We start from the raw sequence: 21,754 nt of genomic DNA on the forward strand, positions 1-21,754 counted from the left end.
ATTTGATCAACTGATAAAATTGATCAACTCAATTCAATTTAATTTAATTTGTTTAGATAAATTTTTTTTTAGTGTAATTGAATTAGATCCATTTTAAAAATAAAAAACAACTATCGATATGGTTTGATTCAGTTTTTTATGTAAAAAAACTAAACTAATTAATAATATATAATAAATTATATATATTTTAATTTTATATTATTATCTCCAATTTTATTGATCGGTTATATAATTGTAATACGCTATATAAAGATTTAACTTATTATTAAACTTTAACTTAATTGTTTTTTTCGTTTTAATATTTATGAATTTTTCGTTTTAATACAATATACAAAGCTAGTTTTTTTCAGATAGTCTATTCATTTAAAAAAATATTAAGTAATTTATATGATGGAAAAGCTTAAAAGCCAAAGTTGCCGTTCAAAATTTAAAATAAAAAAACTCAAAAGTTAAAAAAAAAAAAAAGCTTAAAATTGATCATCCAAGCTTATTATCAATTAGATTAATTTGAATTGAATTTCATTAGATGATTTGTTTTGAATTAAAAATATTAAACTATTTATTAATTGAATTGAATTGGATACAAATTAGATCGGCATTCCTAGTTTATATACACTTTCAATTACTTCAAATGGTTTAAACTTTATTATAGATTGTGAGAGTATTCCAAAATTTTCTTTATTTTATTTGTGTCATATCATTGTGAAAACATCCTAAAAGAATTTTTTTTTTGTGCCGTAATATTGTGAGAGTATTCTAAAAAATTCCTTATTTGTGTCATACTCTCTATTTTAAAAAGTTAAATTAAAAATATAGCTCCAATGAGCTTTTTCAATTGATTTTTCTTTTGACTTTTCAAAGTTAAATTTATTATACTTTAATATTATTTTATTTTATTTTAATATATTACAAGTTCCCATAGCATTATTATAATATTTTTTAAAATCACAATAAAAAAGAAATAATAATAATAATAATAAGAGAAAATATAAATAAAGCAATAAATGATTATACATAAAGAGTATAAGCAAAGATATTGTTGGAGGATCTATTAAAATTTAACTCTCTATTTTAAAAGAAGTTTTTTTATCGTGGAAAAATGCTTTCTATTTCAAATAATTTCTTAGAAATGCTGCATTTATTATAAAAATCTGAAAATGTAAAAGTATAAATATCTTTTATTTTCTAATAGAAATAGGAGATTATAATTGGGTGTAAAAAAAAAAATAATAATTTTACCACTAAATTACTCAAATAAATTACAGATGGTTTCTTGGAGTACAATAGTGTCAAAATGATTTTTTGTTTAAAAAATTGTACACTAAATTGTGATATGCGTTTGCAGCTCCTTTGATCTTATTTCCTCAAATGGTTTCTTACTCTTTGACCGTATTATAATTTTCATTTGATGTGCCATTTTAAAGGTCATCAATTAAAAAAAATCAAAAAACGAACCAACAAACAAACAAAAAAAGCAAAAAACAAAAAACAAAAAAAACAAAATTTTATATTTACAATAATTTTATTTCTTTTTTGTGAGGCAATTTTTTAGATAAAAACAAGCATGCCTCACTATGTTGGTCTATTTTCAAAAAAATGATAAAATTTACAAACTTGAGCACAATTTTTGAATATGCAAATTTTTAAATCTAAAGTACATGAGATATGTCTCAACTATTTTAGGTCTTTATTAACTCCACTTGATTCATGAGATAGTCTTCTCCCTTTAGAAGTAGTCTTGCACTTACAAATGATGAAACATAAGGCATAGTACCTTACTCTCTTTGTATGAAAATTTGTCAAAGTTATTAATGATGTGTTACCATCTTATTGGCTGAAATATCTTTTTTAAAAACATTAATAATAATAATAATAAAACAAAGTGTTTAAAATCGATAAATAAAATCAAATATAAATTAATTAAATATTGTCATTTTAATCGGTAATAAAAATTTGATAAACAAGTTATTATCGCATTGTATCATACTATTGGTACGGTGGTTGTACATAAATTTTTGCCCCTAAAGAATTCCGGCCGTCATAAAACCCAGTCAAACCACAAATGGTGTTTTTTTATATTAAGAAGTTACAAGCATTTCACCTAATTCCCAAAAAATGACATGCATACCATATTAGCTAGCTTCAATATATATATATATATATATGGTCATAAATTTAAACATTAATGGAGAGAAAAACAATAATAGAAGTATTCAACAAGAAATTAATTCATAAAGACCAACATGCATGGTGGGTACCCAATTAATCCTCTAGTAAAATTTTTATTTTATTTTTTTTTCCCTGAAAGAGCTCTAATATCAAAAATGGAACCGGAATATTTTTTCATATAAACTTTGCCCAGCTTCAAAATACTTCTCTTGGTCTTCTCCTTTTTTACATTTTAACTTTCTAGTTATCATAAAAAATTTAACAATTGTAGTTAGAAAAATACACAAACCAAAGAGACCCAAAATAATCAAAATCATCTCTGTTTTGAGAAACAGAAAAGCCAGAGAATTCAAGATATTACCAGTGCAATATATACATATCTGTATATAAGACACATTCAAAATGGCTAGCTTTTGTCTCTAAGTGATCAAGTCCTTGAAGATATATATACATAAATATATATATATACAATGAAAATGGATGAGATTTCGTCGAAGATCGTTGTCATCCGTGATGCATTTTTAGGCTTGTTGGAGGACATAACAAGCCAGCAGGAACAGCAGCAGATTGTGTTGGTATGGAAGAAGACGAGAGCGCCATTGCTGATCATAATTGATCCGGTGATGAAGGTGTTAGTGGTAGTTTGCTTGGGCATGTGTGTGATGCTTTTCATTGAAAAGGTTCATATGAGCTTTGCCTTGGTTTTCATCAAGTTGTGGACGCCAAAACAGGAGAAATATTACAAATGGGAGGCCATGAAAGAGGAGGATTTTGAGCTTGGGAATTTGGCTTACCCCATGGTTCTAGTACAGATCCCATTGTACAATGAAAAAGAGGTACTTTATAGATCCTTATTTTCTTCGAAGAAAGAAAATATTATATACATGACCCTTTTTTAGCTTTTTTGCTTCTGTTTTGTTACCTTTTTTGTTTTGTTTTTTGTTATGGTGCACAAGCAGGTTTATCAGCTTTCGATTGGAGCTGCTTGTGGGCTTTCATGGCCATCTGATAGGATCATAATTCAAGTGCTTGATGATTCAACAGAACCAGAAATCAAGGTATTCAATAATTAAACCCATTAAAAATATTAATACAATGTGCTTCTCCTGCTTAAAAGCCAAAACTTTTGCTGTAAATTTCTCTGCCTTTTTCGAGTTTTTGGCAGGAAGAGTTTTCCTTCAAAGGTATTTTACTTTCAACCATGATATACATTTCATAAAATAATATACATTTCTTACTTTTAAAACTAAAAAAATACATAGATCATGTAAATAATATTCAAGTATAACTAATTAGATTTTGAATTGGTTTTGGGGGATAAAAAAACTTCAGGAAATGGTGGACGTAGAATGTGAAAGATGGTCAAGCAAAGGAATAAACATAAAATATGAGATGAGAAACAACAGAGATGGGTATAAAGCTGGGGCTCTGAAGGAAGGCATGAAGCACAGCTATGTCCAACACTGTGACTATGTTGCCATATTTGATGCTGATTTCCAGCCAGAACCTGACTTTCTCTCTCGAACCATTCCTTTTCTCATCCACAACCCGGATTTAGCTCTAGTCCAAGCTCGCTGGAAATTCGGTATTCTTCATTCACCAAAGTTACCATATATTTGGTCTTGAACACTAAATATATAGGGATCCAAAGCCTCATGAAGGTGTCCCCTTTTTTCATTTTTTTTTTTTTTTTGGGTGTTTGAAATTTGTAGTAAATGCCAAAGAATGCTTAATGACAAGGATGCAAGAGATGTCACTAAATTACCATTTTAAAGTGGAGCAAGTAGTGGGCTCTTCAACATATGCCTTCTTTGGTTTCAATGGTAATTAAACAATATCCATGATCAAGACCTTATTAATAACCTTTATAAATAACAAAATATTCGTTCATTTTTCCATATGCAATCCCAAAAACATCGACGATATTGGCAGAGCAGGCACTGCTGGAGTATGGAGAATTTCAGCCATCAATGAGGCTGGAGGATGGAACGACCGCACAACAGTTGAGGATATGGATTTAGCTGTCCGAGCTACTCTCAAGGGCTGGAAGTTTTTATATCTTTCTGACATCAAGGTGAAAGAATAGCTCATAAACTCAAACCTTAGGTAAAGTTGCATAACAGCAACTTATATTAATATTCTTTGAAATAGCTCTCACCACAGCTGTTTTAAATAGAGAAAACTTTAGATCACAAGTTAAATGAAAAAAGTTGATTATTCCTTGCCTAGACTCTGTCCAAAGTATAAGAACTTTTGCCATTCAGGATTTGTTATAGTTGCTATATTACATTTCAGGTGAAAAATGAATTGCCTAGCACTTTTAATGCTTACCGTTATCAGCAGCATCGATGGGCTTGTGGCCCTGCAAATCTTTTCAAGAAGATGTTCATGGAGATTGTAAGAAACAAGGTATTACATATATACACTTAATCTCTATCCTTGTAGTTTTATGCTACCATTTATAATATTGCTTAACAAACTCAGCCTTAACATTTCAAGTGTTCTTCCATAATCATTTTTTTTTTTTTTCCGCTTATACTTCTATAATATGTTGCAGAAAGTTTCCCTGTTGAAGAAGTTTCATCTGATTTACAATTTCTTCTTTGTTCGGAAGATTATAGCACATATTGTCACATTTTTCTTTTATTGTGTGGTACTACCTGCAACTGCTTTGGTTCCTGAAGTTGAAGTTCCCAAGTGGGGCTCTCTATATATCCCTTCTATCATTACTCTCCTCATTGCAGTTGGAACTCTTAGGTATCTCTCCCTCCCTTAATGCCACGTTTGTTTGTCCTTTTAATATAAATCTTAAAGAACTACTAGCTCTGCACCTGAAGAAAGTTAGTCGCTGGTTTAAAACTGCCAATTTATGTAATCTATATCAAGTGTGAGTGTAATAGCAAGGAGGAAGATGATGACTTTTGAAATGAATGGGGTCTAGTTGAATTTGAGCCGGACTTTTAATGGAGGGCATGAATGATTTAACTCGTACGTTTACCATGCAGATCAATCCATTTGTCGATATTTTGGATGCTTTTTGAGAATGTCATGTCCTTGCACCGGGCTAAAGCAGTTTTAATAGGTCTACTAGAGATAGGAAGAGTAAATGAATGGGTTGTGACAGAGAAATTGGGAGATGCTTCTCTCAAGACAAATGCAGGTGCAGAAGCTTCTAGGGTACCTAATAAGAGGAATGTAGGAGAAAGGTATATATACTTCTTTTTACATCTGAATTCATGTTATATATATATATATATATATATATGTATGTATGAGAAAATGAAATTGATATCAATTTTCATATAGCATTTGATCTTCAGTTTGAAAGGACCAGTCCTCTCAATAGTGTTTTAGGTGCTAGGAAAATGATAACAAAATAGTTCTTAAGCTAATGATTTACATAATAGGGTAATAAATCTTATTTGAATGATGATGTTTTGAGACAAAAAAATGTAAATTATTTGTCGGTTTAGAAAATTAGGTTATACTTGCAGCAATCACAGAGTCTATGAGGTTGTATATCAAGTATGGAAATATTCAATACAGATGGAGCTTACTAGTTTGTCTTGTGGTTGCGAATAAGCAGATTGAATTTGCTTGAGCTCATTGTTGGGGGCTACATCTTCTTCTGTGGATGCTATGATCTTGCCTTTGGGAAGAGCCACTACTTCATATTCCTTTTCCTCCAATCCATTGCCTTCTTCGTAGCCGGGTTTGGATATGTCGGCAAATTTGTTCCAGACGTTTTGCCATAGTTCAGTAGGAAAAAAGGTGAGAAAATAGGAAGATGATATGATAGGATGAAACTAAAATATATTTCATTTCCTTTTATTGGTATATGATGGAAAAAGAAAACGAAAAGATGCAGAATTTCAATTGCAAAATTATTATCCTAACCGTTGGTATCATTTACAAATAATCGTTTTTGCTACAAATTTAGGAAGTTGCATTTACACGCCACAAAAGGTTCCATCTATTCCATTTTGACTTGTTCAGTTGACAAAACTATTCTAGCTTGAAGCAATCTATTTGAATATCGGTTGGCCAATTTAGTTAAAAATCAAAAAGAAAAATGAAAAAATCAATTAAACTGTAATTGATATTTACCCAAAATCGATTAAACTGTAATTGATATTTTCCCTACTTTACATTTATTATTTCTTTTAAATGCTTTTTTTTTTACTTAAAAATGGATTCCACAAAATAAATTACCAAATTTCCAAAATGATTTCAATGTTTATAATACTCTGGTTAAATTATATGCTAAGAAACCTCATCGCTAAGAAGAAGCTCCACAACAGCTCTGGGTAGACGCATAGAAGAAAAAGGAAAAAGAAGCAAAACTATAACCACATTCAAAGACAGCTTGCGTGCGCGTAGCAGGAAACAGAAAAAGAATGACAGAAAATTTATATTGTGGAATATGACATAACCATTCTACAAAACCATTACTTTCTTCTAAGATGGAGCTGGGAAAGCTTTTATGGGTACACCAGTATGCTACATGCTACTACATATACATATTATGTCTAGTATGGTCATTGTAAAATGACAACTGATCTGCCGGATTTCCAAAGTGCCTACTAGAATGGTGTCTTGAAAATACTCCGTTCGGGGGTATCTGTGGCATTAGCTCGGGAAAAGTAGGATAAGAGGGATATGTGGGGTAGTTATTATTATACCTGTTGAATGAAGAGAGGCCCGTATCCAAGTAAGGATCAAAAGATGAATTCAAAGTAGAAGAAACTCTTAAATCAGACTCTACAGAATGGCTGCGGAGAAAGCGATCACTAGTGGAGAAAGTACTGGATCTGGTCTCCATGTAAGGGGCATTGATAAATTGATCAGTCACAGTAACCGCAAGCCCCTTATCAGGATAAAACTTTGATAAAGGTATCTGAGACCCTCGACCAAGCAAGTTGGTCCGGGCAGTGGCTTCTTCAACTGCAAAATCAGTTGGTAGTCTGAAAAGCCCAGCACACCCAATAGGAACCTCCATTCTGTCCCCAGCTCCTGTAGCAGGAACAGAAGGTGCAATAGCTTTATCAATTGATGTTCCTTCTGCCAGTTGCAATCCATTCATCTTTTGCTGTAGTGATAACTTTGCATTTTTAAGGGCATCCAGCACACCTCCCAGTGCATGAGGTGGGTTGTGAGGCACCAACGCATAGAGGTCATTTCGTCTCCCTGAACCATCTTCTCTGTGGAAACTGCTACCTGCATCGGATGAAGAAGCATCTGGTGACTGGTTACCAAGTTGGCCATGCAAAAGTCGGTCATGATGTGCACTTTCTGGAGGTTGATGATCTTGGTTTTCCTTTATTTCTTGACTTTGCTTTTCCTTTGCTGTAGGGAATACAAATTCCTGAGTTTGAAACTTGGAATCAACTGTATTGCTACTTGTCTGATTCTTGTCTCCCATGACATGTGAAGATGGTAGAATCCCATTTGGCTTTGCAAATTCTTGAGCTTGAAATTTGGCATCACTAGTGGTACTAGACGACCGATCCTTTGCACCTCCCAAATTAATGTGTGAAGGTGGTAGAAAACCATTGGACTTTGGTTCAGACAATTCCTTGGATATCAGAACATCAATTTCCTTTGACTTCACCTCTTCGGCTTTTGTATCACCTAACTCAACAGGATATGGTAATTGTGCCTTCACCTCATCTCTTTCTTCAGTGATGTCTGAGTGGCTCCCAGGGTCAAATGAATGCTGTATCACCCAATAATGGAGCCGCTAAGATTTAAAAAATAAAAAATAAAACAAAAACAAAATAAAAAGAGCTGAAAACTCAATTTGATCCCAAATGTAAGGTAATGAAGCTTGTCATGAAACAATACCATTTCTTCCAACCCAAAAAAACAAAAAGGTGCCAAAAGCACACATCAGAACATAGTCTTCCCTTTCTTTTTAAGGCCAAAAACCACAATAATCCAACCAATCAGCAACAACAGGATTTATGATACACCCAAAGTAGTCCAATATCTCTCAACAATCTAAAACACATCAAAAGCTAAAAGTGATCAACATATTCACAGGCTTTTGGACACACAATAAAACATAAGGGGGGAGATATCTGTCCGCTTATTCGGGTGTGATTGATTATTTACACATTCCTTACAGCACAAAGTTTGCAACAACGGTGGGTTGCTTACAGCACAAAAACAAAAAAGGGTTTAGATCTGAGAATGGTGCTGTGAGAGAACTGAGATAGTTCTTGTTTATGACTTAAGAGTACCTTCACAATGGAAGCCTCAGAGAAGTACTCCACAAGGACAAGTATAGTAGATTGGGTGTGGGACCTGATGGAAAAGGGAGAACTCGTTGAAGCTGTAGATTTGAGGTTGGATGAAGAGTTGAATTGGAGAAGATATAGAGAATGCTATAGTGCACTGAAACCATGTCAAGAGGCCAATTGTGAGGAAAGCTAAGGTCTTGAAATATAATTCTACCACTTTATTGATAGGCTTATCAAAGGATCCCCCTCAAAAGACCCTAAAAGGGTAAAAGACAAATTCATGTACCATGCTGCAGAATTCAAGGATATATCACAGATAAGTTAATAAACTAGGGATGTTGTGAAGCAAAATATTTAAATTCAATTATCTAAACAAATTACGGTGAAACATACCATTGTGCTGGCATTATTTTCTCTAAACTTCTCTTCCCACTCTCTTTGAGCCTTTTCCATCTCTTCATATCGACCAATGAGTTGTGCCTGGTGCTCCAGTGCTTTTTCCATGTCTCTATCTCGTCCATGGCCATTGCTATCAAGGCCATCATCAGGTGTCCTTTGATTTGCTATGCTCCCTGAAAGTGAACCCTCCACTGGTACTTCTGGGATTTCAGAACTTTCTCTCAGAACCTCTGGCCCATGATCTAAGGAATTTTGAACACTCTCTCTAGAGGCAGAAACTCCAGTTTCTGAAGAATGGAATTTAGGATGTTCAGCTTTGAACTCTTCATCTACTGTTCTGGAAAGACAAATAAAACCATTAAAATGTTTGCAACATAATAAATCGAGATGAGGCGACAACAAGAACAGAAATGCACTTCATACTTCTTGGAGAACTTCCATGATGAAAGAAATTTGTTAACGAATTACCTTCCACTCAAAGTATGCCTCCAATTCTTGTTATTAATGTTATAGTCACCCCCCCACCCCCACCCCCACCCCCACCCCCCTTCTTCTCTCTCTCTCTCTCTCTCTCTCTCTTTCTCTCTCTCTCTTGAAACCCACCCACCCAAAATCACCAACAAAATAAAAGTAAAAAATGTATAATACATCTTCTGTTGTTTCAACAGGGTTATTAACAAAATGCAGGTGATGGTAATGATATTCCCAAAGGTCAGATGCTAATTCAATGCAAGTTGTGGCTAATGAAATTTCCAAATTCCTACTCTTTTGCACACACATGTATGCACACAATAAATTCCAAAACCTACACAAGGAACATTAAAGGCATATGTATTTGTGTATATTGTGTGCAAGAATGTCTATGTGTGTTGGTGGGGGGAACAGAACAAGCATTTCAACGCTACCCACAACCACACACAGAGAGGGATGAAGATAGAAATAACTAACCTGTTGTCTCTGCGTCTTATCTTGCGGCAAGATGTACCAAGCCGATGTTTTGGAGAAGAGCAAATGTATGCAAATGCATTCCGTCTTCTCATGGATGGATCCTTGTATTTTTCACGAGAACGTTGAGAATCATTGCGGCCTTTCCAAGACAAGCTTCTACCAGTTACTGGAGAAGAATCAAGGTCAGAACCTGAAAATTCCTCCAATTCACTTCTTCTTTTAGTAAAGACAGGGCTCTCCTCTTCATTTGTGAAATTATAACCCACCTGGGATTCCTGGTGGGTTTCCTGATCAGAGCTTGAATCAAATGCCTCTGAAGTGTCACTTATTCCCTGGCTCTCCAAAATGGCTAGAACATCCACTGTAGCTTTCTCAGCCATCTTTCTCTGTTGAGAAACAATTTTAAGTTGTTCCTCTAGTTCTTCTACCTGATTTGAATGAAAAAACCAACATTTTTAGAGAACAAATTAGATTGCCTAAGAGAGAATCAAATTTCTAGAAAGAAATATATAAAATAGAGGGAAACTCCAAAAACTTTCCCAGAATGATATTTGACATACTCTTTTTGCTAATTCATCAGCTCTCTGTCTGGCACTTCTCGAAACAGACCTTTCAGAAAGCAACCGGGCTCTGAGGAATTCAATAGTCATTGCAGAATCCTCTATGCTAGAATTATTCCTGTTTCATACACCAACTTCATCAATAAAAAACAAAAGGAAAAACTTTCAACAGGTTGACAGCCATTTGTGTCTAAATGCCCATTCATGCTGCATGAAAGGTATGTATCATTGCTGCACGTTAATGGCTTAAAAAGAAACGAAAATAACAATTCACGTTTTAAAGCCAGCTACATATTTCAAGTACCAGGGCATCATTTGTTTCTATGGAATTTATTCAAGATATCTCCTATAAATATATTTTTTAAAAAAAAATGAATTCTTTCGACTTGGAGTACATAAATCAAATGTAGAAATGTATTAAGGAAAACCTTCAAACAAGCAAACAACTAGTAATTGAGAAAAAGAATATTCTATCATGAATGTAGAAAAGAAAACATGTTTGTCAAATGGTAAAAGTAAATATCTAATTCACCCTTTCAGAAGAAATTTGTTTCTAGCAGCACGACCTGAGAAATTCCCAAGAAATCATACTTTATGTAACTTTGAGAAAAGGATTTAACAAGCAATACTTATTACATATTTAACCAATCATCTTTCGTCAAGCAAAGTACAAATTATTACCATATTCTGTCATATGAGTTGAGGAATCCTATTAAAAGCCAACTCAGAAAAACAATAATAATAACAATTGAATCTTAAATAGCAGTTGTGATCTTGGACTGAATTTAAAAAGACTTGGCTTAAATGACTATGTTCAAGTTATAATCAGGGCTAATCCCCAAATTACAAAAATATTAAGCCAAATCCAAACTAAAAGTTTCATTTCCAGTTTCAAACCTAAAACAATACAACCCCAAGGTTTCATGAATATGTAGAATGCATGTTTAATCATCAATTAACTCTTAAGGTGACAAAATATAATATATTTAGGGGAGGGTGGGAAAGAAAACACTTTCAATAAGATGCACTAACCTAGGCTGGTTTGCATCAGAAAAACATTTAATTGTGCACTAACCTAGGCCGGTTATAATTCAGACTAATCCCCAAATTGTGCACTCTAAGACTAATCACCCATAGTTACCCAAAAAGCATTTAATTGCACAAATAATTAAAACCATAATACTACAAAGATAATTAAACTTCTCTCCAGCTTTTCATTCAAACCAAACAAAAAGTAAGCAATAGAATATAGAGGTGAGAGAGAGAGAGAGAGAGAGAGAGAGAGAGATCCATATGAGCTAAAAAAGCACTTAAAAATTAAAAAGCCCAACTAAAAAGCAACAAATTAAAACAAACAAAAAACTAACAAAAGATTATCCTCCTCACCTCTGATCTAGCATATCCTGATTGGGATTAGGCATTATGAAAATCAGAAACTAAAAAAAAAACTCCAACTTTGAAAAAAAAAAAAAAAAAAAAAAAACTACTGCAAACAACAAGAAAATCGCAGAACCCCAAACTTCGATTACAGTGATCACGGCATGAAAACACGAAATTGAGCAGAACCCAGATTTGAAATCGACATGGAAAACAAAAAGAAAAAAGAAATAAATAGAAATTGGAAGAAGAAAATTGAAACACTCTCAAAAGAAATGAATCATGAACCCTAAAAAAAGGAGGACTTGCTTTCAGTGTCGAAAAAAGAAAGAAAAGGGTCCGTTGGGAACAAGCAGAGGAAGCTTCTTTATTTTTTTTAGCGACCATGTGAAACATCGATGGGTCATCTTACACACAAAACTACCCATTAATCTTTAACATTCTCAGGGTCCGATTCGGACATTGAAATCATTTTCTTTATCTTTTTCACTTTCTTATTTATTTATTTATTTCCTTTTTTTTTGTGTTCGCGTGCTACGTAAGCATAGATATTATAGCTTTGTAATAATTGTTGCTTTAAGAGTTTTATAGTTTGACATATAATGATTGTTCAATGTTCGCTAATCATATTTATTTACTGTCTTAATGTTTTTTATATTTAATTATTTTATTTACTGTTTATTTGATAATGATTTTGAAATAAAAGTGGCTAAAACATATAATGGCTTTTTAAAAATGGTAAAAGTGATATTTGTTGTATTTGGCTCGAGAAAATGACTAATGACCTCCTTAAATTGTCTCATAACTTTTTTCTTTTTTTCCTTTTTTTTTTTTTTTGGGGGTAAGCAATTCATCCCTTTTCTTCATTAGAAAATTTTATTGGCAAATTTAATTGCTAATAAATTATATTTTAAATCAAAAAATTTTCCTATTTAAAAACAATTATTTATTTAGGTATTTCATTGCGACCCCTTTTTTTTTTTTTTGAAGAAACATTTCCTTATGAGATTTTTTTCAACTATTGTCCTATTAAATATAATGCATTTCATAAGCAACGGAAACCAGAATATCATTCACATAATAAAAAAAATAGAAGATAAAAAAAGAGTTTACTCAACAAAAGCTACATTAAAAAGAAGAAGTAACACCTGAAACAAATTCCATAAATTTTTTCATTGCTTTCTTAACACTCATGGGACTTCATTTGACAATAAAAAAATAAAAATAAAAATAAAAATCCCAAAATGATGATTTTTTTCATATGTAACAAAAGATAACTTTCTTTTTCTTTTTCTTTTTTTTTTGGGTAAATACACAAAAGATAACCCTACCAAAAGTTGATGTGGTACTTGTCTTCTCCCACTATCTTGTGCCAAAGAAAGACAACTGCAATAGTTATCACACATAGCACCACCAAAGAGCATGTCAAAAAACAAAACATCAAGCAGCTGTCCTTATCTCTGTGCCTTTCACCCAAATTGTTCAACACTTTAATAGTTATTTGCATTCTTCCACATTTGTAAACTGGTGACCCAAACCCCAATGACAAAGTAGATAATTTTTTTGCCTGCATTTCATTTTTGGTACAGAAAATTACATATATATTTTGTTACATTCATTCAAAACTAGAGAAACTATATACATAAATACCACAGCAAAAAAATTACATACCCAGAACCTTGCAAGGCCAAAAGAACTGCTTTTAGAATTTGAATTTGAACATGACGTTTCCGTTTGAGCTTTCTCATGACCACATTTGTAAAACACCATTTTATTTCCTTTTGCTGTAGGGGATGATTGAGTTGGTGCCATCTAAATCAAATTTGAAAATTGATTTGGCAGAGTTATTAATTAAAAATAAATAAAAATAACTAAAAAGTACTATATATTAAAGAAGGGTAAAGAAAATTTTGGAGAAAAAAATGACTCTAATTGGTTTTGGATATATGTTAAATTAGAAAAGCAGCACATTTAAATAATGCTATAGATCTCTTTACCATTGTATCTTCTGACGATTGGTTGCAGACTAAACAGGTGTAGTGACTCCAAGTGGATGCCTAGTAGGATGCAATACAAAGAGGATTATTAGCTTCAGTTACTTTTTTTTCAAGCAAGAGAAAAATATATGAAGATTGAAAAAATTAAAATAAAAAGGGTAAATTAGAAAATTCCTTCTTCAAGTTTTCCTCAAATTTTAATATCCTTATTGAAATTTTAATTATAATTTTATGACTATATATGTCACTCCTTAACAATGACATAATTTCAAATTATCCCCTCTTCATTTACTTTTTCTTTTTCTTTTTCTTTTTTTTTGATAGAATTTAACAACATTATTCACGTAGCCTATATATATAATTAAGCTTTTTTTGTAGAGGATGTAATTTGAAATCATATCAAAGAACAATATTGGGAACATTGCTATAATTAAAACTTTAGGATGAAATAAATTAAAACTTGGGGCAAACTTGATGAGAGGTAGTTTTATATCTATTTAAGAAAAAGTAATGTGGGATTGGAGTAGAAAAAAAGAGTGCAAGAGAAATATAAAACACCCTTAAGCAAGCTGAATGTATAAAATGGCCACAAGGAAGAGCTTTAATAACTGCACTTGAAGTGAATAGGTACTCATTGCACACAGGACAATATGCTTCTAAACATTTCTCTCTGCACTTGTGTTTCACGAAATTCATGGACAAACAACAATTGCATGACATGCAATGGAAATAGTCAATTCCAAGGCCCCTCCCAATTCTGCATAGGTTGCAAAATGAGCAATGATATATACCCCTGATCCACATAAAAAATAAAAATAAAAAATTATTTGATGTCAATTTCAAAGATTAAAAAAAAAAAAATGTCCACAGTTTAAGCATAACTATTATTATATATACTCATACTGACAAATAAAAAAATTATGTTCAATGCAAGGTTATTTTTTACTTTGGTGGGTTACAAAGAAGAGAAACTTGGATTTTATGGAATTTAGTTTTTCTTCCTTTTTTTTTTTTTCTTTTTTTATCTTTAGGTATTGTAAGAGTTTTTAGGAAATCGTTCTCATTAGTACTACTTTTTGGTTATAGTAACGGAAAAATACAAACTGAAATGTAGTTAAACATATGTAAAATAATTTTCATAGCCAGTGAATTTAAAAAATCATATCTATTTCGATAGGGCCACATTTTCCCGACTTTTTCCTATATATTTCTTCTGAACCACATTTACTACATACAAAAAAATTTATGTGTAAACCCTAAAATTTTGCACCTTTCCAAAAATCTGACATTCACACCAACTGCAAAAAATTTTTCTTTTTATCTTTTCTTAAGAAACTTTTCATCGATATGAAAATATATATCCTTATAATAACTCAAGTCCTTGTTCAAATTAAATTTAAGTACCAAAAACATTAAGGTAAAATCTATTATAGTTTACCCCCATAGGGACAATGACCTTTCTCAAACAAATAATTTTGAGTTGAAATCTTCCATCAAATTAATCATTAAATAATTTCTAAAAAAAAAAAAAATCTTAGTCCTATTCAACTTTTGAAATAGAAAGCAATACAATTTTATTTTACGTTTTAATTGAATGGTTAAAATGGTGAAATGCATAGAATGCTTAATTTAGAAATATTGGCTAATTCATCTCTATGATATTTGATGAAAGTCAATAAAGAAATGGTAATTATTATAACCTGAGAATGCGGACAACCACCTCATCGTAGAGATCATATCCGCTTTTGCGTTATATTGATATTATCTAGAAAACAATGTAATATGATATAAGATTTTTAGTCCCAGACTTAGATAATGTTTTGGCTGTTTAAAATCTTATAATTTCCTAATCATGACCACAAAAATAAAAATTAAAAAAAGAATAACATAGTTCCTTCCAAAAAAAAATTTCTAAAAGACAACAATTTCTCATGACTTCAGTTAGATATCTCATATGGTTTGTGGCGATGGACATATTTTTATGATTTCCTTATAATTTCACAATCAGACAGTCGGGTAGATAGGGAAAGATCTAATTGGAAAAGCAAAAATTACAATAGTATTTTAATGAGTAATTTAGTAATTAATTTTGTACCTTTCATCATCAAAAAGTTTGCAAATATTGCAAAAGTAACTTGCCATTGGAAATCTATTGCAAGAAGGTGTCATGCATATTGGCCCAATTGGTTGAATGTTTAAGCATCTCATGCACATCATTTCCGATGTTGTTTTCCTGCAATTATCCATGCATTCATGAAAAACGTTACATCATATATATATATATATATATATATGAAACAACCCATCCTAATTACGTACCCCAAAGAAAAAGAAACTCATTTCTACTCTTATAAGTTATATTTATACACAAATCTACAGAAATTATTTACTAGAATAGACAAGTTATATCAGTTCGCTCAACATCCTATTGTTGATAATAATAGATCATAATGGCATTCAATATAAATTGTCTGATAAAACCTAATAGATAATTTCTATGATACAGAAGAAATGAATTTTACCAGTCCATTAAGTGGTCACTAACAGTGTCATGGCAAAACCTGCATGTAAAGAGGTTACCACAACAGGAAGCAAGAAGTTTGCAGTTTCTTTTATAGTGCTCACATCCCAACACCTTTTTCCCAACATCTCTAAATGATGCTGACTTTCCAGCCATTGTTTCACCCTTATAACGTTTTTCTCTACTTTCTTCAGCCTTTCTTTGTTCACCAGCAGCTATCCAGTGTCTAAAATAAAGAATTACACCATTTAAAGGATCATTGTGTAAGTAGAAAATTGGAAAGAATTAATTTGAAGAATTAAGATCCTAGGACTTTCTTACAGAATATAATTATATATAATTGGACTGACCTACTCATATGATACTTTAACATTCCTGCCTTTCTTTTTCGATTGGAATTTGGATCAAGATAAACTTTCATGTTTTCCAACTTTAGCTCGTCTTGATTCAGATGGAAAATATCCTTCTTAATAGGCTTCAATACATTATCACTCTGGTCCATGCTTCCATGAAATTGAACTCCTGAAATTGAAAATAATAATAATAATAATATCAAAAAATTATAAGTTTTACAAAAGTCCTTGATCTGCATAACAAATGGTCATGAAACTTTATTTTGTATGCAAACCTTCTGTGGAAACATTTGTTTTCGATATTTTTTGCTGCAACATAGATTTCGAAGTTCCTTTCCAGCATTCGTTTAGCCATTCATCGAACATTGTATTTTTTGTCACCTTTTTCAATGTGTTCATCATTTTAGTTTGTTCATCCTCACTAAGTGCAGAAAATACCCATGTTAAAAATAATTGAAGCACTTCAGCACTTGTTGTTCCCAATACGAAGCCAAGCATTTTATATTGCTCCTCCACAGAGAAATGTGTACCAAACAATGGCCAGAGCTCCATTTCTTCCCTCAACATATGCCGATCCACCATTATCCTTATTGACTTGCACATTACTTTGAGCTTGGAAGCTAGCTCACTGAATTCAGTAACCAAATCACCAACATTTGTACTCGTACTTGAGTACGTTCCCATATCAGAATTCATCATAGTTCCATGAACCCTTGAAAGCTCGGAAAGAACAGTCGAAATATCTTGAAACATTCTTTCTTCTTCCTCATGATCTAGGACGTAAGAGGAACTCACATTATGAAATACTTGTTTGGATTCCAATGCTGGATATAATATGTTATCCTCAGCATTGCTATGATTTCTGTATAAAACCCATGACAGATAAAATCTTCCAATGAATTGCTGAAGAAAAGTCTCATCACCATCAGTACCAATCTTTCCAGATTCAATATCTATGTATTCCATGTCTCGGCGTATGGCTTTGTGGAAAATATATATAACGTCGATTGGTTGCTCCACCGAACCACAAAGACTACAATTGAAAGATGTTGTCGTTATTGCAGAACAAGAAGTGGAACTGAGATCGTCCTTGTTATTGATATTGTCATTGTTTAGTATTCGAAAACCTGAACCACCTGACTCTGTCTTCAGAGGTTTCACAGCATTGGTATTTAAGATTTCTCGAGCAGACAATGCAGAAGAAGATGCATAGAATGATTTGGGAGAAAAATCATCCACAAGATGAGCTGAGCTATTGATAGGACTGAAACCAGTTTCACATGAAGATTGACATACACTCTGCAGGTTACCATCATTGCTAGCCCAATCACTGAAGAGAGTTACTAGAGCTATATCTCGAGCTGGAGCTGAAGCAAAAAGTTTTTACAATGAGAAAGTATATGAGTAAATTTGTGAATACTATACAAATATTCATGAAAGATCGAAGAGATCAAACCTGCCAATTTCAAATTGTTGAGCATTTTCAGAGATTGTTCGTGATTCAAAGTTCGTACCAACCACGGTAAGACACGTTCGATCAATTTCAAAGGCATCAGACAAAAACTTTGATATAAAAGTTCAAGTTGTCTTTTTGCATCGAAGAGTTTTCGAGAAAGTGGAAGAACCTGGACATGAACAGAGACATAGGGATATTAAATCACAATAATTCATGCATTAGAAGTACATGTTATGATGTATCTCCACCTTTGCTCACTGCCAAAATAATTAATTAATAATAATATTAAAAAAAAATTACTTGGACAAGGAAAGTTAACCTGATCTTCTTCAATGTGGAAGTGCATATTTATGGTATGCATTATTTTATCAGCATGAGTGCATAATTTTGAGTAAAATTCAGTTGAGGAAGCAACAGAGACTTCTCTTGCACTTTGAAACAAATGCATAAACTCCATGAATTGAGTTTCTTCTTCATGAGCATGCTCATTGAAAAATGAAGCTTCTCCATATACTGCAGGAAGTATGACTTTGTCCTCAGCAATACTGCAAAACCGGATAATTAGAAATATTATTCAAAAATAAAGAAAAGGCCAAGTTTTAATTAAAATCATTTGCTAGTAACAATATTAGAATATAATTAAATACCAGAAGCTACAAGAGTGTGAAAAAAAAAAAAAAAAAACCATAATATGTAAGAAATACCTGTGAAAGATGCAAATTTCAGATATAAATTGCATACTCTTACTGAAAGCCGATCGCTCAGAAAAATTTCCAGAAATATAGAGCCTTTTGGCCTTCTCAAACATATCATTCAACTCTCTTTTAATAGCAATATGCCAGAGCAATATATCATCTATTGGATTTGATTTATTTAGTTCATTTCCAGAGTTTGCATTCTCCATTTGATGAGTCACTGAGCAATGATCACAAGTATGATCTATCCCATTAGTCCAATTAAAAATAGCCTTCAATTAAAAAGAAAAAAAACTGGATTAGGTATTTGAATATTGGTAAAAGAAAGATTAACTCAAAAAATTCCCTTTTGATGATAAATTTGGTACTTTACTTGTTGGAAAAGTTTTTGATGTGGTAAAATTTGGCTTAAGCACTTGCAGAGATCCTGATATTCATCGGTTGAAATAGAGGTTGGCAGCCATGAAAGGAGCTTAGAAAGAACAAATGTTGGAATGCTGCATAGAAACTGACAGATCAACGATGCCTGATCTTCGAACGAGAACTTTTCATTCATTAAGGGAAATACCTGATATGATTAAAGATTAATGTATTTTAGAGCAATTAAAATAAAACAGATTCAAAAAACTGACACATCAAAGGATAGTGTATATATGTATACACAATGGAACAAGGATCCAAAAAGAGAACAGGTATAGAACAGTTCCATTGTTGTCAAATTTTAATTTTTGAAACATAAACTATATTTTGTGATTATCCAATAATATATACAATCTGGAATAATATATGATCGTTATCTATATTTGCACTCAACCCCAATTAATTAAGTTAAGGACTGCATAATCACCACATTATTTTATAAAGACCCATCCTGCATGTTAACCAATAGTCCAATGGACACATAGACAATACACAAGCATACGTACAAAAAAATGAGTCATAATTGGTTACCAAATATATATTAATTGCTTAAAAGAATATGGCGGTTACCAAACTGTGCAACTCCATTAACATAATATATTATTTGCTTAATTAATTAAAAGAATCAGGTGTATCACCAACTCCAATGACCTATATGCATATATATTTATCAATAATTCTAGATTCAGCCACTGATTTATTAAATTTGTGGACCAAAAATGATGTAGTAATATTTAATTAGTTTATTTTTTTAATATATTTTTCTTTTTAAAGATTTATTCATTCATTTTTAGATTAGATGAATCTGTCAACCAATAATATCTTAACACAGTATCATTTGATAAATAAATTTAATAAATATTTTGATACGTATAGGGTCACTATGCATTTATAGACAATGTACATGATTTTGTTATATAAGATAGAATCCATCAAGTTGATTTTACCGGTTGAAAATTTGAACAGAGTTAGAAAAATGCAAATAATACTCTACCTGCTCTTCTTCGTTGGCCATGTTTTTGCTAACCAATAATCTAAGAACTCCAAAAAAGGTCTCCAGCTCCCTCTGGAGACTCCCCTGCTTATTATGAATGATGATAGAATTGAGCTGCTCGAATAGTTTATCAAAAACATTTTTTTCTCCTTTGTGTTGAATGGAATATGTTTGTGCTATACCTTTGACACGTGTATCTAGAGCTGCAAATATCACCTGCATTGTACCAATAATAATTTCAAAAAACTTAATTATAGTTTAATATGGTATCATAGTCTAATAATTTCAAAATTTTAATTATAGTTTAACATGGTATCATAGTCTAAAATCTCGATGAATTCTAGAATTACTCTATACCTCATCTTTGGCACTCAATTGGTGCTTATAGATCGATCCAAGAAAACAAAATCGCTCGAACAAGAGCCCAATATTGTCATGTTCACCAGAGGCATATGCCCTTGCCCATTGATGAAGTCCATCAAGCTCATTCCTAATTGCTTTGTGGAAGACATAGAGAAACAAAATTGGAGACTTTTGTTCGGACAATGAAGCAACTCCTTCCCTACTTTTCAACCCCATTAAAGGCATATATCTCTCTCTTTTCTCTATGGAAGTTTCATGCAACTTTTTAAGATCTAACTAGTCCTTTTCTTCGAATTGGCTGTGATGCTAAAGTTGGGGAGGTCCATATATATATATATACAGTTTGACATGTACTTCTGCCAAGCCATGGAATATCGTCTAAAATGGCTGCGATATAAGTATAATATAATGGTGTCTGTTTCATGCTTATCCTTGAACAAAATTATAATTGAGAAATAAATAAATAATTTCTTTAAGAAACGTGTGCATGATGACATTCGGGCTTATGCTAAAACATATAGGTGCATGATTCTTGCCATATATTGCCAGCAGTGATGGATGAGCTACAATATGGTACGTAAGTCATTGCAGGTGTTTTCTGGCATTGGTATTTGTGTGTCTGTATGTGTGTATTATGTGTGCATTGCGTGCATGATTCTTGCCGCGGCAGCTGATGTTTTCTAGGGATGCTCTTCTTTTTATTGATATATATATATATATATATATAACGAAACCACTAAGAAAGAAACTGGTCAGAAAGTTTTAGGAAACCAGAAACAATAGCTAACTTACTGCTAATCTAGAAACAAAAACATTTGGAGGAATATACTCCACACCATGCATTTCTTCAGGAAGCAAAATTAAAACGAGGTACATTTGGAGGTACATATGAAGGTAAATGCTTCTGATGAAAGTTCCAACAGGCAAGTTGAATGTACGTATATGTACACACACAAGTATAATCAATCAAAACTACGGGTGCAAGGATATTAACTTATAATATTATGTGTCAAATGTTTATTTGAATTTAATTTCCCACATTAATTTGAATATATTTTGTTATGTATATAATGTGCAAACACCAATTTTGTCATATTCCTTGTCTAACAAGAAATGGTAAAGTTGTAAATGTCACAACGATGAGATATATAGAAGATGCAATAGATATGAATACACAATGAAAAGGATACTTTACTATTAAGAAATCAAAAGGAACCCCGTCTTCCAGAATTAATAAAGAACTCAAGATTGAACCAAATC

The 21,754-nt window shown here is 32.1% G+C and overlaps 3 protein-coding genes across 7 annotated transcripts; 1 reads left to right on the forward strand and 2 right to left on the reverse strand.

Moving 5' to 3' along the window:
• Positions 1-2,321: 2,321 nt before the first annotated feature.
• Positions 2,322-6,414, forward strand: LOC107413190 (glucomannan 4-beta-mannosyltransferase 9). The gene is made up of 9 exons (XM_016021075.4): positions 2,322-3,005; positions 3,129-3,227; positions 3,502-3,754; positions 3,882-3,992; positions 4,107-4,243; positions 4,465-4,578; positions 4,727-4,926; positions 5,175-5,375; positions 5,756-6,414. The coding sequence occupies exons 1-9, from the start codon at positions 2,640-2,642 to the stop codon at positions 5,922-5,924; spliced, it is 1,650 nt and encodes a 549-aa protein (XP_015876561.4). The 5' UTR covers positions 2,322-2,639; the 3' UTR covers positions 5,925-6,414.
• A 139-nt stretch (positions 6,415-6,553) lies between these two features.
• LOC107413193 (uncharacterized) lies at positions 6,554-12,230 on the reverse strand. 3 transcript variants are annotated; one of them, XM_025071628.3, is made up of 5 exons: positions 11,705-12,230; positions 10,319-10,436; positions 9,759-10,186; positions 8,805-9,147; positions 6,554-7,909 (listed from the first exon to the last, which is right to left on the reverse strand). In XM_025071628.3, exons 1-5 carry the CDS (start codon positions 11,737-11,739, stop codon positions 6,680-6,682), a joined length of 2,154 nt encoding a protein of 717 aa, XP_024927396.3. In that variant the 5' UTR covers positions 11,740-12,230; the 3' UTR covers positions 6,554-6,679. The 3 variants fall into 3 exon arrangements, with proteins under 3 accessions (XP_024927396.3, XP_024927397.3, XP_015876563.3); XM_025071629.3 differs by having other exon boundaries at positions 12,005-12,229; XM_016021077.4 differs by having other exon boundaries at positions 6,554-7,885; positions 11,705-12,227.
• A 747-nt stretch (positions 12,231-12,977) lies between these two features.
• On the reverse strand, positions 12,978-20,781 carry LOC107413185 (zinc finger protein BRUTUS). Of its 3 annotated transcripts, none has more exons than XM_060819949.1 (14): positions 20,489-20,781; positions 20,132-20,347; positions 19,091-19,285; positions 18,727-18,989; positions 18,342-18,567; positions 18,023-18,191; positions 16,842-17,933; positions 16,564-16,735; positions 16,215-16,439; positions 15,788-15,925; positions 14,251-14,449; positions 13,693-13,752; positions 13,367-13,507; positions 12,978-13,262 (listed from the first exon to the last, which is right to left on the reverse strand). In XM_060819949.1, the coding sequence occupies exons 1-14, from the start codon at positions 20,717-20,719 to the stop codon at positions 13,023-13,025; spliced, it is 3,567 nt and encodes a 1,188-aa protein (XP_060675932.1). In that variant the 5' UTR covers positions 20,720-20,781; the 3' UTR covers positions 12,978-13,022. The 3 variants fall into 3 exon arrangements, 2 of the variants coding, with proteins under 2 accessions (XP_060675932.1, XP_060675931.1); XM_060819948.1 differs by having other exon boundaries at positions 12,980-13,262; positions 14,251-14,485; XR_009640481.1 differs by lacking the exons at positions 12,978-13,262; positions 13,367-13,507; positions 13,693-13,752 and adding an exon at positions 15,393-15,457 and having other exon boundaries at positions 14,348-14,485.
• Between the last annotated feature and the right edge of the window lie 973 nt (positions 20,782-21,754).

The sequence above is a fragment of the Ziziphus jujuba genome, chromosome 8 (genome assembly GCF_031755915.1).
Source record: "Ziziphus jujuba cultivar Dongzao chromosome 8, ASM3175591v1".
Lineage (NCBI taxonomy): Eukaryota > Viridiplantae > Streptophyta > Magnoliopsida > Rosales > Rhamnaceae > Ziziphus > Ziziphus jujuba.

Bases quoted from the DNA above. Each gene is read 5' to 3' on its own strand.
- LOC107413190 (XM_016021075.4), top strand. From the start codon at position 2,640: ATGAAAATGGATGAGATTTCGTCGAAGATCGTTGTCATCCGTGATGCA. The intron at 3,755-3,881 runs GTATTCTTCATT...TGAAATTTGTAG, and splicing joins CCAAGCTCGCTGGAAATTCG to TAAATGCCAAAGAATGCTTA. The intron at 5,376-5,755 runs GTATATATACTT...GCGAATAAGCAG, and splicing joins AAGAGGAATGTAGGAGAAAG to ATTGAATTTGCTTGAGCTCA.
- LOC107413193 (XM_025071628.3), bottom strand. From the start codon at position 11,739: ATGCCTAATCCCAATCAGGATATGCTAGATCAGAG. The intron at 10,187-10,318 runs GTATGTCAAATA...CATTCAAATCAG, and splicing joins CTGATGAATTAGCAAAAAGA to GTAGAAGAACTAGAGGAACA. The intron at 9,148-9,758 runs GTTAGTTATTTC...TTGTCTTTCCAG, and splicing joins ATAAGACGCAGAGACAACAG to AACAGTAGATGAAGAGTTCA.
- LOC107413185 (XM_060819948.1), bottom strand. From the start codon at position 20,719: ATGCCTTTAATGGGGTTGAAAAGTAGGGAAGGAGTTGCTTCATTGTCC. The intron at 18,568-18,726 runs GTATTTCTTACA...CCGGTTTTGCAG, and splicing joins GAAATTTGCATCTTTCACAG to TATTGCTGAGGACAAAGTCA. The intron at 13,753-14,250 runs GTGTTTTATATT...GCATCCTACTAG, and splicing joins TACATTCAGCTTGCTTAAGG to GCATCCACTTGGAGTCACTA.